General features: G+C 44.4%; 1 protein-coding gene across 1 annotated transcript in view; it reads right to left on the reverse strand.

Moving 5' to 3' along the window:
- The window catches only part of Syne2 (spectrin repeat containing nuclear envelope protein 2), a 300,335-nt gene that overhangs the window by 76,723 nt on the left and 208,511 nt on the right, over positions 1-15,101 (reverse strand). Inside the window, exons 71-80 of the mRNA XM_057782661.1 lie at positions 13,090-13,221; positions 12,060-12,212; positions 11,754-11,963; positions 10,224-10,325; positions 8,928-9,047; positions 8,579-8,779; positions 6,760-6,933; positions 5,256-5,387; positions 1,350-1,546; positions 466-598 (exon numbers count right to left, since the gene is read on the reverse strand). Coding sequence (XP_057638644.1) covers positions 466-598; positions 1,350-1,546; positions 5,256-5,387; positions 6,760-6,933; positions 8,579-8,779; positions 8,928-9,047; positions 10,224-10,325; positions 11,754-11,963; positions 12,060-12,212; positions 13,090-13,221 — 1,554 coding nt within the window. The remainder of the gene's footprint in view (positions 1-465; positions 599-1,349; positions 1,547-5,255; positions 5,388-6,759; positions 6,934-8,578; positions 8,780-8,927; positions 9,048-10,223; positions 10,326-11,753; positions 11,964-12,059; positions 12,213-13,089; positions 13,222-15,101) is intronic.

A 15,101-nucleotide genomic window follows, 5' to 3' on the forward strand; every position in this document is an offset into this window, starting at 1 on the left:
TAAATTCATTTTGTTATGAAAGAAAACTTTTCCCTCAGTCAAAATAATAAAACCGGAAACATGAACAGAGAATTCTCACAGAAACTTAAAATCACACATCTGTTAACTCCATGAAATAATTATCCTAGAAGAATGTAGTTTGAGGATTGGCTATGCCAAGTCTGAACAAGCTTTACCTTTTCATAAATACCATAGAGTCCATTAACAGTAGCAGATAGCTCTAGGAACACATCTTGCCTGCCTGCCTTACCCTTTACTCACTTTTTTTTTTTTTAAGACAGGGTTTCTCTGTGGTTTTGGTTCCTGTCCTGGAACTAGCTCTTGTAGACCAGGCTGGCCTCAAACTCACAGAGATCTGCCTGCCTCTGCCTCCCGAGTGCTGGGATTAAAGGCGTGCGCCACCACCACCCGGCTAATATTTTTATTCTTGATATTTATTTTTGACCAGTAGTGGAAGCAACTTACAAAAAACCTGTCAATGTTGCTTCTGATTGTATCCAGGTCCTGAGACACGTTGAGGGACTGTTCTTTCCAGTAATTCAATGTTTGCTGAGAAGATTCCAGCCATCTGGTCAGCTCGTCCGAGTCCCTGCTGTAACTATCGGGGGCAAAGCGAGAATGGAAATTAGAAACTCACTCTAGGGATGACCGGCACCAGCATATAGTTCTTATCTTTATTGTTAATTTCCACGATTACCAATATTACTCAGAAATTCATGGCATTTATGAGTATTCTGTCATGTCTTATACCATGTCCCAAGCCCAATGGTCTTAGCATTTTCTAGAACTCTCTCCATTAGGGATAATCAAGAAGGAAGAAAGTGTATCCATCCACCATGACAGAGATCAGCTTGGCCATCAATGTTCTCCAGTTCCTTGTTTACAGTGAAAATAAAACTAGCATTTGCCTATGGTGCTCAACAACACACTGCTGTTGGCTGCGTGCTGTAATAATTATCGTGTTATCTCATATGATGAAAACAGGCAACAGAGCCCCATCTTCCTTGCAGCTTCTCAGCTGGTTTATTAGCTTAGAGCCTCTGGGAGGCAGGGATGAGTCTGAGGCTTAAATGTTTTCTATTCCCTTCATCATCCTCTGGTAGTTCAGGGTAACTCCAAGCAAACACCATATGGCCTCTGAAAAAGTCAAAATACTCAAAGCGCTCCATGAACTAAAATCATTAAATGGTTTTAAACTTTTATTTATTTATTTTTCTGTTTTTCAAGACAGGGTTTCCCATATGGTATGATTTGGCGGACATCATACAACCTTGAGTTGACTAAAGCATCTTCCTAGAGTTTTTCTCTACAGCAGAACATGAGGCCAACCGATCTCTAAGGCAGCATACCTGAGGAGATGCTTAAGCAGGGTTTGTAGTCTGTGGAACTCGTGGTCAATCTTCTTGTTGAGGGTCAACCACTTCTCTTCTAGCTTGGTGATTTGGCCCTCCAGCTCAGGACAGCTCACAGATGCCGCCAGCTGTTTGCCTTCATTCAAGGTCTGGCAGAGCCGCGCCTGCTTTCCGTCAATGTTTCTTTTTATTTGCTTAAAAAAAAAAGTCACAGAATGAATTAATCTTAAGTAAAATCTGCTGATCTAGCTTTTCTCTTTCTTTCTATTTAGTAACACAGGGTCTTATTATACAGCCCAAGCAAATCTGAAAACTCACCATGTAGCCCAAGCTACATACGTCCGCCTTAGCCTTCCAAATACTGAGATTACAGGCTGGCTCCAAACATCTGGACTTTCTGGCTCAGCCTCCTCAGTAGTGCGACCATCAGCACAACCAACCATCCCAGGTTTCACACAGGCTTGCTTCCATATGCAGATTATTTTTTCTAACTTATTTAATTCTTTAATAATGTTATTATCATTTTATGTGTAAGGGTGCTTTGCCTGCATACATATCTGTGCCACAAACATATGCCTGGTGCCTATGAAAGCATTGGGTGCCCTGGAACTTGAGTTACAACTGACTGTGAGCTGCCATACGGGTGCTGGGAATCGAACCCAGGTCATTAGCAGCAAGTGCTCTTAACCACTTAGCTGACCCTTCAGCTGACACAAAGATTATCTTGAAAATCAGGAAATTTTGGACAAAAATTACATAAAATCTAGAAATCAGGATTTCCAGTGTCTCTGTGAACATCATGAGATGTACACACTCAGGGTCTAGATCCTGGTGTGCATGGCCCTCTGAAGAAGGGACCACGATTCGCCATCCCTCCCGCATTAGTCCACACTCCCTGCTGCCGAGCCTCACAGACAGAAACTTAGGCGGGAGAGGGACAAACACGAAGATAATTATCTATATCCACCAGACACGCAGACCAGGGGGAGAACTCATTTGCAGATGCTTTTGATATGAGGACTAAGAGGGAGAAAAGAACTTTCAAATAAATTAAAACAGCACATTATTAAGCCAACTTCACACGCACGTAAAATAAAATCTTTCAAAACTGCAAATACAATGACCCCCCTGAAGAGAACTCTGTTTAACAGCAATTATCTCCACAGCTTGGTTCAGCTAATGCCACTTACCTGGTGGCTGTTTAATCTTTACAAGAAAATTATTACCAAAATAGAACTTTGGCTATTTTCCTACCAAGCTTTCTCAAAAAATGATCACTTTTTCTTCTTCTTTCTTTTATTTCTCTTTCTCTTCTATCCCTTTCCTGGCTATAGGCAAGGATAAAATGTTCAAAATCAATTACAAAATGCGTTGTCATTTTCTAAGCCTTAAGTACTAGTTACTTGGCCATCACAGAACCTCTGAGATGCTCCTATTGCTGTTTATTAACGTGTCTGTGTACACACACCACATTTATAGCATCGTAAGTTAACATATGGCGCCTGTTCCTTCAGAGAAGGGAGATAAGGGCTCACCTTAATAGGTTGGCCTTGAATGTAATGATCCTCCTGTCTCCATCCCAAGTGGTAGGATTACTCAGCATGCACTACCATGCCTAGACATAAAACCCTGGGCAGGCTTCATGAATGGCAGGCAATGAACTTGACTAACTGAGCTACATCCCTAGTGCCCTCTGAGGGCTTTGATGCCTTTATTCTAGAGAAGAAAGACATGCTGGCCAGAGGGAGCTCCACACAGCTTCTGAAGACAGATTTGTCCCTGTTCAGAGGCTGCACAACTATGGTCTGCATTCCATGGCCCAGACTCCACCAAATAACCACATTGGGTGGACACCTAGACCTCTGTGACTCCAAGCGACTATGAATGTCCCAAAGAAGTCCACAGTGAGGTGTGCTCTGAGGGATATAGTATATTTTAGGATGAAGAATTTGTTCAGGCTGGGCAGTGGTAGTGCACTCCTTTAATCCCAGCACTTGTGAGTCAGAGTCAGATGGTTCTCAGTGAGTTCAAGGCCAGCCTGGTCTACAAAGCAAGTTCTAGGACAGCCAGGACGGTTACACAGAGAAACCCTGTCTCAAGCAAGAAACAAAAAATTTGTTCTGAAGGCTTAGAACAATTGTTTCTTTGAAAATAGCTTTTAGGGATTAGGTAGGAAACTCGCTTGTTGTGCATATAAAAGTGCATATCCATATAAAAGTAGGTGTGGGCGAATGCACCTGTAACCCCAGCACTGGAGTCGTGGGAAAAGGAAGACGGTCAGCTGAGGCTCACTGGTCTTCCAGTCTAGCTGAAATGGCCAGTCCCAGGATCAAAAGCAAGGGTCTGTCAGGCATGGTAGCACACACGTTTTTAATTATAAATTTTACATTTATGAATGTTTTGTATGTATGGATGTGCACCATGTATATCCCTGGTCGCTTCAGAGGCCAGAAGAGGGCATCAGATTCCCTTATGTTCCACTTCACCCCAAAAGATTCAGATGTATCTGACTGTGGATCTGTATCAAGTACAAATACGGTGTCCCAACCTTAGGAAAATGTCATTCTCTCATGCCGCCCCCGTGTGAGATCTCACTGTGTATCCCAGGCAGTCTTCAAAGTCACAATCCTCTTGTTTCAACCTCTGGAATGCTGGGATTACAGGTGTGTGTGTCAACAAACCTAGGCCAAAGACTTTCTATAATACTGGAGGCAGGTGACAGAGCTTATGTGTCTCCTAGGCCATGTCCAATCAGAATTACACTGTAAGTACACAGAGCTTATGTGTCTCCTAGGCCATGTCCAATCAGAATTACACTGTAAGTACACAGAGCTTATGTGTCTCCTAGGTCATGTCCAATCAGAATTACACTGTAAGTATATTTAGAAGTGCAGCTTTATAAAATTCTTTCTATTCTCATCTTATTTCTACACTAATAAATAACGAAGAGTGACCCTGAGCATTCAGCCATAGATGGGACACTGCTACTCCCACCCAAAGCTCAGAGAACACCGTGGAGGAGGCACAGGAAGAACGTAAAAGAATGGAACAGGACAGGGTCTATGACATGCTGTCCTCTGGGACCGCTGCACACACGAACTCACAGCCACTGTGATGACCTGCATAAAACCTGCTCAAAATCCAGCCAGTTAAAATTATGGCATGGGGCTGAAGAGATGGCTCAGTGGGTAAGAGCGGATCCAGCTTTATACATGGCATCAGAGCTCAGTCCCTGGCACCCATATGGGAGAGATTACAACTGCCTGTAAATTCAGATCCAGGAGATATGACGCTCTCTTTTAGACCCCACAGGCACTGCACTCACAGGCACACACACACGAAAAACAAAAATAAAATCTGAAGTATCCACCCCCCCCCCCCCCCGCGCATGTCATGGAGCTGGGAGGGGCTTCCAAGGTCCTTCCCCCCACCATGGAGCTATCGGCCAGTTACTGGCTGCTGGGGGCGGGGTTTGCTTCTTAGGGTGTTGGTCACTGGCAAGATGACCCCATATCCACGTGGACTAATTAGTCTCAGTGGGTTATTTAAAAAGCAAATCAAAGAAGTTGGAAGGGAGAAATAATAGGAGTTGGGGAGAGTTGGAAGGAGGGAATAGGAGATGGAAATTATTAAGACGAACTGTATACACCTATAAAATTTTCAAAGAATAATGAAAAGAAGCTAGGCCTTAGAGACAAGGTCATACATGGGTAATGGACAGAGCCAGGATCCAATCCAGATTCCTGCTTATCCTGAAGACTCCTCATCCTTCTGGATGCATCTATCAGTGGGTGGTGTGATAAATGTTGTTTCAAGTCAACCATTCGGCATCGAAACCCAGCGGCCTTGCTGGCACACAAAGCACCGCAGACTGGTTCTGTCGTAAACTAGGAAACACGCTACCTGATAAAATGAAATCCTTTCCAGCAATCTTTCTTCCGTCTCTTCCACCAGACTCACAGAGGGCAACGAAGAGACAAGAACTTCCAGGTCCTTCTCAAGAGATGCGTAGTTGTCATCAAATTCTTCCCATTTCTGGACAACAGACACCAGGAATCAGTTCCAGGGAACAACAATCGTTAAGTTAAAAACAAACGCTGAGACCAGAAGAAACGGAAACGTGGACCCTACGTAGACTCCGGGTGCACCTGAGCCGTGACATGGTATCAGAAGAACTCTTGTCAACAGCGGGACACAATCCCACTGTTTTTGAAAAAGAAAAGTTAATCCCATGGATATTTGTATATACTAATGTACTTTATTAATGTGTTTATTTGCTTGTAGTGCTGGGATCAAACCCAGGGTCCCATAAGTGGGTAAGGGTTGTACCACAAGGCATGCCTCCTGCCTTGCCTTCACTAAAGCTTTATGCTAACCTTGGGAAGCCGGGCAATGGGATCAAAAGAAACATAGCACGTGGAGGTGCTATCTATCCTGAATGCCACTGTGAAGGCCCCACAATCTAAGGAAGCCTTGTTCTTCCTAATTGTGAAACGCCTTTTTTTTTAAACAGAGGAAGCTTCCATCAGGTTATTCTTGCCTCTCTGATGCAGTCCCCAATTCTAGTGAACATTGTTCTCCTGAACTACCTGACACCCACCTGAGCTCATGGGTGGTAGCAGTAAGGGGAGGGCCCTTGCTTCCCCCACCCTCATTACTATCTCTTTACCCTTAGTGCTGCCTTGTCCTAGCTCAGTGGTGCTCAGAACACATCATCCTACCTCCCTGTATTTCCATGGTAGCCCACTGCCAGGATTCCTGAGCACTAAAGAACTGAGTTATTGACATTAAGCATCGTCTCTCAGAAAAATATCCTTAGCAATTCTCCTTTCTACTCAAAGATCAGCCACTTGTCTTATAGAGCACTCACTCGGTCCAGGAAACCTTTTAAAACCACCATTACTTTAAAATCAATTGGACAGCACAACTAGAAAATAAATACTGTCACCAGGAAATAATACTGTGTTTATAACATGATAAAGTTGGGTATTTCCTTTTAAATTTTCCTTTATGGGCTAACATCTGCTGTAAGTGGTTTAGTGAGTTAAGGGGAAAGCTTCAAGCTGAAAAAGGACTCTATACATATGTGGTTGACTTTTGTTTGAACTGAGGCTGAATTAGCATGGATGCATTTTCCCGACAGGACACGCATGCCCAGTAGCTCTTAAAGGAGTTAGGCTGTGAACCATGGACTGTTTCATCCCATCCATGGCTGTCACATGCCTCCAATGCTACCCATTCTCAGTACGACAAGTCCTAGCCGACCTCGCACAAAGTGGGGAGGAGTCACGGTGAGGCCCAGCTCCGCCTTCCTTTCTGTTGCACCTCCATCAGCTGCAGCTCGGATGCCCTGATGCCTGCAGTGGGTGGAATCCAGGAAGCCCAGGTCAGAGGTCATGTGACATACCTGCAGCACACTCTGAAGCTGGGAGCCTCGCAGGCAGGCCTCTTCCCCCAGAGCTCTCACTTCGGCCTCTTGTTCTGCCCCAAATCTCTCACCCTTTTGCAACGATGGTGGAGACATTTTGGCCGAATAGGTTTGAATCAACAACATGTCAGCGACGAGCTTCTGGAAAAATCCCTGAAATATGGGAAAGGTTTCTAATATTTATTGTCAAATTGGGAAAATTATAAAAGCCAAGCTACTTTAATTTGTTTACCCCAGTTCCTTTGACCAGCCTCCCTCCTGTGCTGGGCGGTGACCCCAAGGCCTCACTCACACTAGCCAAGGGCTCTATGACTGAGATAAGACTGGGTACCCCCAGTCCTCTTTTACTGTTTATTTTCAGGGAGGTCTCACTAAACTGTTTAGATAGGCCTTGGATTTGTGCTTCTCCTGCCTCAGTTTCCCAAAGCAGATGGTGTTATGGCCTGTGCCACTAAGCTTGGCTTAATTTTTTATTTCAAAAAAATCCCCAACCTCAGGAAGTCATAGAAAGAATCATATGTATAGTGAACATATATACACAGTCATACATAGGATCAAACATATAGGCACATGAAAGGAACTAAAGTGGTAAATCCCCGAGTCTCTAAAGAACAGATGGAATCTTAACGAATCATAAAGATACACTCTCCTTCAGTAAAACTGCCACCAAATGGTCTATTTTAAGCAGTGACCATTAGTGTTAAATCAATTTCCTTTTCTGCTATGATCTTTCTGATTTAATTATTTTGAGTTTTAGAATGTTAGAAGGTGGTTAATAACTCAGGAGACAAACGGTCTTCAAATGATGTTCAGCGTGTGAGCCCGAGCATCCCACATCAACAGATGGGGTTCCTCAATCTGAGCACCCACTGAGACTCAACACAATGGCCACGTGAGGGGGGTTTGCTAAGGGGCTGACTGGGCTTCTTTCAGGAGGCTATTCTTCACCCAGTGACTCCATTTACCCAGCTGCTTCCTCTAGTTGTTTGAAGGGGCCCCTTAATTATAAGAACCCCTTCTCCTACTCCTAGAAGTGGACAAATACATAGAAAGCTTGTAAAAGTATCAGACAAGGGGCCAGCACACACTGGCATGTCCCACCTGCAATCCACAGGCCACATGAGGCAGGACATAGCCACAAACACAGCACAACACAAAATCCTAAACTATATTTAAAACATATGATTTAGCGGTGAGAGGGCTGATTCTATTGCCTGGTTCTTGAGTATGAGGTTTGCTGATGTCAATGTGATCACAATGTCAAAAGGTTGAACTCCACTGTGAGGGTGACTATGCTTTCTGTCTGTCTGTCTCTCTGTGTTTTAAGACAGGGTCTTACAAAGTAGTCCTCCTGGAATTTGCTATGTAAGCCAGGCTGGCTTTGAACTTACAGAGATCTTCCTGCCTCTACTTCCCGAGTGTTGGGATTAAAAGTCTGCACAACCATGCTGGGTAAATCAAGAGAATTTTGTATAATGAAATGGATGGAAAATGAGAGAACTAATTAAAGCATTAGATTATAAACCTTCCTTTTGATTCCAGTTCTCAGGAAGGTCTTTCCTAACCTCCCTAGGTCAGTGTCTCCTATTAGAGGCCCTCAGAAGATGAATATACTTCTAATTGTAGATTTGCTTAAGGACTCATTGATAAAATGTCTGCCTTCTCAATCAATAAAAAGCTCCACATAGGTGAGAAGCTTCTGAAGGAGCTTGTAAGCAGAATGTTGTGTCTTCAACAAAGAGGATGATGGCCACACTTGGGAACAACTGGAGGTTAAGGTCACCGAAAAGGTTCTTACCTTGTGATCTTGTAATTGAGCCTCCAAAGCAACTTTACTCTTGGCGTGTTGCAAGGGGCTACTTGCAAGCTTTTCTTTTCCAATACTGACTAGTTCCACCATGCCTTGCAGCAAGGCATCCTGCTGGCTCTGGGAGAGGAACGGGCTGCTGAGTTCTAGGTATTTGGCTCTCAGGATTCCCCACATACTGTCAAGAACATCCTGAAACAGAGAAAGCAGATGTACATGAGCATTCCAACCAGCCAAGAACTTAAATCAGACAAAGAACACATCGAAACTCCTGGTGGAAGACCCAAGCCTTGTCCCTTACGCCCACGGTGCTGAATGAATGCTTTCTGCCCATACACACCTCCAACTTGTAAACATCCTGGAGTAAAACATGAGGGAAACGGAACCTTTCCCCTTCGTTCCTTAGTTTGGCGACTTGCCTCTCCGAGTTCTGCAACTCTACTGTATGCACATCTGCCTTCTAAGTGAGAAATCAGACAGGAGAGAAAAACTCTTATTAAATCAGGAAGCACATGGAGCCATCAAAACAGCATCACACACGGAAGTGCCTTGGGAGCACAGAAACAAACCAAGGGGAAAATGAAAGGCCTGTCCTGACGCTCCGTTCCACCAACATGCAGCTCTTCTTGTCAGTCTCCCTAGAAGTGCCAGAGTTAAATTTGTTCCCAACACATTCTACGCACATACCAAATGAGGCATATGTGAGTACTGCGGGATTCATGGTCTCTGCACCTCAGTGTTCTGAACGCTCATCAGCTCTTCAACACCTCTTCAAACCACTACAGTTACCTTCCAAAAAACTAGCTTGGGCCAGGGGTGGTAGTGCATACCTTTACACCCAGCATTTGGGAGGCTTAGACAGATGGAACTCTAGGAAGTCAAGGCTAGCCTGGTCTAAACAGTAAGTTCCAGACCAGCCAAGGCCACATAGTGAGACCCTGTCTCAAAATCATCATCATTGGTGTTCTACCAATAGAGTCACATCCCCAGCCTCTTAGTTGACCTCTTCAGCGAGAACACACATCCAGATCTTAGAGAAGCAACAGAACAGGGCGGGTTCTCAATATTAGCTCAATAAATGAAGGGAAGCTGTTGGTGAATGGAGAAGCACTTATCCTTACAACCTTCACATAAGTCAACTGGCCCCTCGAAGCCGGACTAATCAGGGTTCCAGTGGAGGAGGAAAGAGCCTCTTTACCAACACCTTTATGAACCAACTGTAGACACACTTAACTTTTTCCCATTGACAGGGGAAAATGAACTATTACTTTAAAATATTATGCTTCATGAAGTACTACATGAGCCTTGCATTCGAAGGTCAACATTAACTGTTCTCATGTCGCCGGGCGGTGGTGACGCACGCCTTTAATCCCAGCACTCGGGAGGCAGAGGCAGGTGGATCTCTGTGAGTTCGAGACCAGCCTGGTCTACAAGAGCTAGTTCCAGGACAGGCTCCAAAACCAAAGAGAAACCCTGTCTCAAAAAACCAAAAAAAAAAAAAACATTAACTGTTCTCATCTGAATGACCACTTAACCTTCACCAACACTTGCCAAGGGGCATGCTTTGGACAAGCAGCTGATGCCCAAGACTCTCTGGTCTGAGGTCAGCTTCATTTGAACTGTTTTGATTGATTACCTGAAGCTGTTCGCCAATACTCTGTCCACTGATCGCGTTCAAAGACTGCTGTAAAGCCATTTTCTTCTTAATGAGTTGATTGTATAATCGCTTTATTTCATTCTGCATATGAAAAAGGTACACGTAGGAAATGGAGAAATCTCATTTAGACCTTCCTCCCCTTTTTATTAAATTGAAATTTTCTGAAAAAATTTCAGCATGAATAGAAAGAGTCACCCACACATTTCATCTCTGAGCTTAGCCTGCCCCTGGATCTCACTCAGCTAGCCCTAACTTCCCTTCCCTTCGGATTATTTTGAAGCACATAGCAGACATCAAGTCATTTCATCAGTACTCCCAATGTTGATTAAAGGATAACACCCCCTCTTGCTAAAAACAGTACAATCTCCCCCCACCCCAGGATCAATACCAATTCCTTCAAACGATTAATGATCCAGACGGGGCGCAGACTTCTGTAATTATTTATAATTTTCCTTTTGGTGTTCAATTGGAATACCATTAAGGTCTTTGTGTCACAAGAGAGTCTGTGGTGTTTATCATAGAAGCAGAATGCAAGCCAGGACAGCATCTCTTTCAGTTGGCTGGCTCCCCTACTCTTTTTTGTTTCTTGGATACATATATGTAAGAAAACATAATCCATTTGTTCTGAGTTTGGCTGATTGCACCCAACACCAGGTGCTGACATGTTCTTCCCCTCCTTACGTCTGTTTTACTTGGATTCTAGAAGCTTCCTGGATTCAGAGTTGGTTGGTTTGTCTTGCTGGGTTTTGTATGTATGTGTGGTATATGTGCACCGGAGTGCATGCAGAGGCCTAGAAGGTATTTTCTTCTGTCACTCTTCACATCATCCTTATCACCATCAGTATCATCAACGACATCATAGTCACTGTCATCATCATCGTCAGGATCATCAAGATAGGGTCTCCCCCTGAACCAGAAGCTCACTGCTGTCTAGGCTGGCCACCCAGCTCCCAGGATCCACCTCTCTCTGCCTCCTGTACTGAGGTTACAGGCATGTATGGCCATGCCTGGCTTTTACATGGCTGTTGGGGATTTGAACCTACGTCCTCTTGTTTTTATAGCAAGTTCTCTAATCCATGAAGCCATCTCCCCAAGCCCTTAGGTTTGCTTTTTATGGGCCATATTCCTTCATTAAGTGGTGTTTTGTTTTATTTGTTTTTCATTGTGCAGCTGTAGTGGTTTCCCAGCTCGCCTGCCTCCAGACCCTCCCTTAACAATCCACCGAAGCCCTGGACTTTCATGGAATCGTCAAAAATAGTAACCGATCCTACTGGCCTAGAAAGTTAAATAAAACCACTCTCCATGACAATCTCTAAGCAGCAAATGTAATACAAGAAAAGAAAAATCATGCTCAGTCATCTTGACACCCACACCTTTAGAAGGGGGCCTCATTTTCAAGTAGTCTCCCACCAAGAGCAAAGGCGTCATCTCCCTCAGCACTTCCTATAAAAACTGATGGCCATTGAGGGTCTGGGCTCCCCAGAGTCAGCCATGGGCTCAGAGTCACACCTGATAGCTGCAGCTGTGGTCAAGGCCAGCCTTCAGGGATGAGCTCCTCCAGGAAGCTTTTTCCTGGGCACGCTCCAGACTGACTTTCAGAGCATCAAAACACTCAGGTAGCAGCGTGGTGTCCCTGCCATGCCACGTCACAGCTTTCAGAAGAGCATCCTTCTTGTCGCCCAGAGCTAAATAAAGTTTCTTCAGCTCCAGAGCCAGTTTCTGCAAGATGGAGGGGAAGGAAGACAGGCAGTGAGCTCTGGCCTGAAGTACCGCCGCTGCAGAAAGACGGACACAGGTGCATTAGGTGTGCAATACCTCAAAAAGTGCCTGCTGGGCAGCCGCATCCTCCCTGAGCAGCTCAGGTCTCTGCAGCAGCTCCTCCACACTGCCCAGGTAGCGACTGAGGCTCAGAAAGAGTTCAAACAATCTTTTATCAAAATTGGTGTATGTTTCTTCTGTCATACTTTCCTAAATCACGAAAAAAAATATTGTTAAGATTCCTTGCCTTCCTAAACGTGTGCTTTCCACATTTCCATTAGTGTACGCAATTTATGCTACGCTTTTAAGGAGGACTTATTCTGGGATATTAAGTCTATGCATGTGTGTGTCTGTGTGGGGGTGTATGCATGGGGGTGTAGGTGCCCATGAAAGCAGTACAAGAGGGTTTAAGTCACCCGATAATGGTGGCTGAGAACCAAACGCCAGTCCTCTGAAAGAGCAGTACTCTCAACCACTGACTCATCTCTCCAGGTTTACGTTCAGAAAAACTTATGATAAACTGTTTCAACTAATGCTTGCTAGATGATCAATTAATTAGTGTTTTATTAAGCCACGATCCCTAAGTCATTAGGCCACTGAACCAGCCTGCTGCCATTCATCCTCATGTGTGCTTCGTTTCCTTGCTGTCTTAGCTGAAGGATACCGACCACCACCCAGCACACCGGTCAGAGTAAGCTTACGCAAGGTTAGAACCCAGGGCACTCTGTAACCCTCACTAAGCAATCACCACCCCTGTTACACACACCCCTTGTTGATCCTGGGCTCAGAGTCAGAAGTCTTTGCATATTGCTTTGGGTAGCCACTGCAAAATTCACCAGAGCTGGCAGAGGGCTGGGCACGGAGCTCAGTGAGACGGCATTTGCCTGGAGCACGGGAAGTCCTTGATTCAACTCCCAGCACAACACAAACCACCCAAGTTGGCAAGCAAGAAAAATTCCATTTCTAATCCTAAGACTCATTCCATTCTGACTCTATTAACTGCACAGTGAAGGAGATGACGACCTCCTGTCTTTCTTTCTGCAAAGTGTTACTGCCATGAGAAAAATTCACAGTCTGTAATTTCTACCTGGGTCTGAAGGCGGTTTGCTTCTAGGCGAAGATCTTCGAGCTGGGTGGTATAAGTGTGCAGTTCATCGGCCGTAGGGCATCTGAAGTTATACACACTCACACTGGGCAGCGTGCTTGTATTTGTGGCCACCTGTCCAGAAGACAGAAACCTAATTAGTTATAGCCTGAGCCGCTGCTGGAGCTAAAGTAAACGCGATGAGAACGCCTCAGCGCGCAAGCCTCCCGGGTACCCCCTCAGCAAGCTTCTGTATCCTGTCACTATAAGAAAAAAAGGATCCATTTAGCTACTAACATGAGGGAGAAAGCACAATTAGAGGAATTAATAAAGCCACTAATTTATAGATGTATGTGTTTATTTAATATTTTTGGCAGTTCTAGGGACTGAACCCAGGGTCTTCTATATGCTAGGCAAGTGCTCAACCACTGAGCTGCATTCTCAATTTAATCTTTCAACTTAATAGGCTATTCAAACCACAAACTTAGCCAGTCCCTCCTTCCCTCATTATTTCAAGACAGGGTTTCTCTGTGTAGCTTTGGCTGTCTTGGAACTCAATCTGTATACCAGGCTGGCCTTGAACTCGGAGATCTGCCTCTGGAATACTGGGACTAAAGGTGCAAGCCACCACTGCCTGGTTACTTAGCCAGTTTTTTAACTAGTCTGTTTATTATGTACTAGTTTGTTTACTAGTTGGCTCCTTGTATAGCCAACTCTTAGAATGAGATACAAATCACAATTAGGAAAAAGCCAGGCGGAGGTGGTGAGCACCTTTGGTTCCAATATTCCGAAGGCACAGGTGGGTGGATCTCTGAGTTCAAAGTCAGCTTAGTCTACAGAGTGAGTACCAGGACAACACAGAGAAACCCTGTCTCAAACCCCTGCTACCCACAAGAAAACCCCTAAAAGTCAGTCACAGCTAGGGATAGATCCACATCTGACTTGTTATTGAAAGGGCAAGTCAGCGTTGGAACTGAACCATGTTCAGAAGGAGGAGTGAGTCTTGAGCACATTTCTCAAATTGAAAAACATATTTTATAACATCAATGGCGTGCCAGAGTGGATGGGGCAAAGTCCATGAGGCTTTGTGCTCCGTTGGATGGTCCTATACCGATAAGTACACGGGCATCACAAATTACAATCCGTGGGCTATAAGAGAAGATGGCATAAAAGAAGGGAGTAGAGGGGCTGGAGAGATGGCTCAGAGGTTAAGAGCATTGCCTGCTCTTCCAAAGGTCTTGAGTTCAATTCCCAGCAACCACATGGTGGCTCACAACCATCTGTAGAGGGGTCTGGTGCCCTCTTCTGGTCTGCAGGCACACACACTGACAGAATATTGTATACATAATAAATAAATAAATATTAAAAAAAAAAAAAGAAGGGAGTAGAGGTGTATATCAGAGAACTTCGGGTAAATATGGTCAGAATCCATTGCAGGCGTGCATGAAAGTCTCAACTCGCTGACAAACTTAAAAACGAAATGAAACAAAACAAAACAAAAAACCAGGTTGTGGTGGTAGAAGACTCTCCAGGGAAAAGAATGGATAGGACTTTAAAAGACATATATATATATATATGTTTTAAGTGCGATTAATAAGGAGAAATCCAGACAAAATCCTACCTAGGAGGCTAATTCCACTCTGAATGGTCAAATAAGGTTCTGAGCATGAAATACATTCCCATTAGACTAGAAATTAGAACTCACGAGGACCTTTGCCCAGGCCAAGTAAGTACATATCTGACTAGATAAAACCTGGTAGCTGAGGACTGGAGAGATGGCTTAGCCGTTAAGAGCATTGACTGCTCTTCCAGAGGGTATGGGTTCAACTCCCAGCATCCAACATGGAAGCTCATAACTGTAACTCCAATTCTAGGAGATCTGACACCTTCACACCAATGTGCATGAAATAAAGTTAAACAAATTATAAAAACAAAACACAACCTGGTGGCTGGGAGCAGCCAAACCAGGCCACTCTCACTTGTTTCTGGTTTGGAAAGAACTCAACATAAACAAA

The sequence above is a fragment of the Chionomys nivalis genome, chromosome 10, assembly GCF_950005125.1.
Source record: "Chionomys nivalis chromosome 10, mChiNiv1.1, whole genome shotgun sequence".
NCBI classification, from domain to species: Eukaryota; Metazoa; Chordata; class Mammalia; order Rodentia; family Cricetidae; genus Chionomys; species Chionomys nivalis.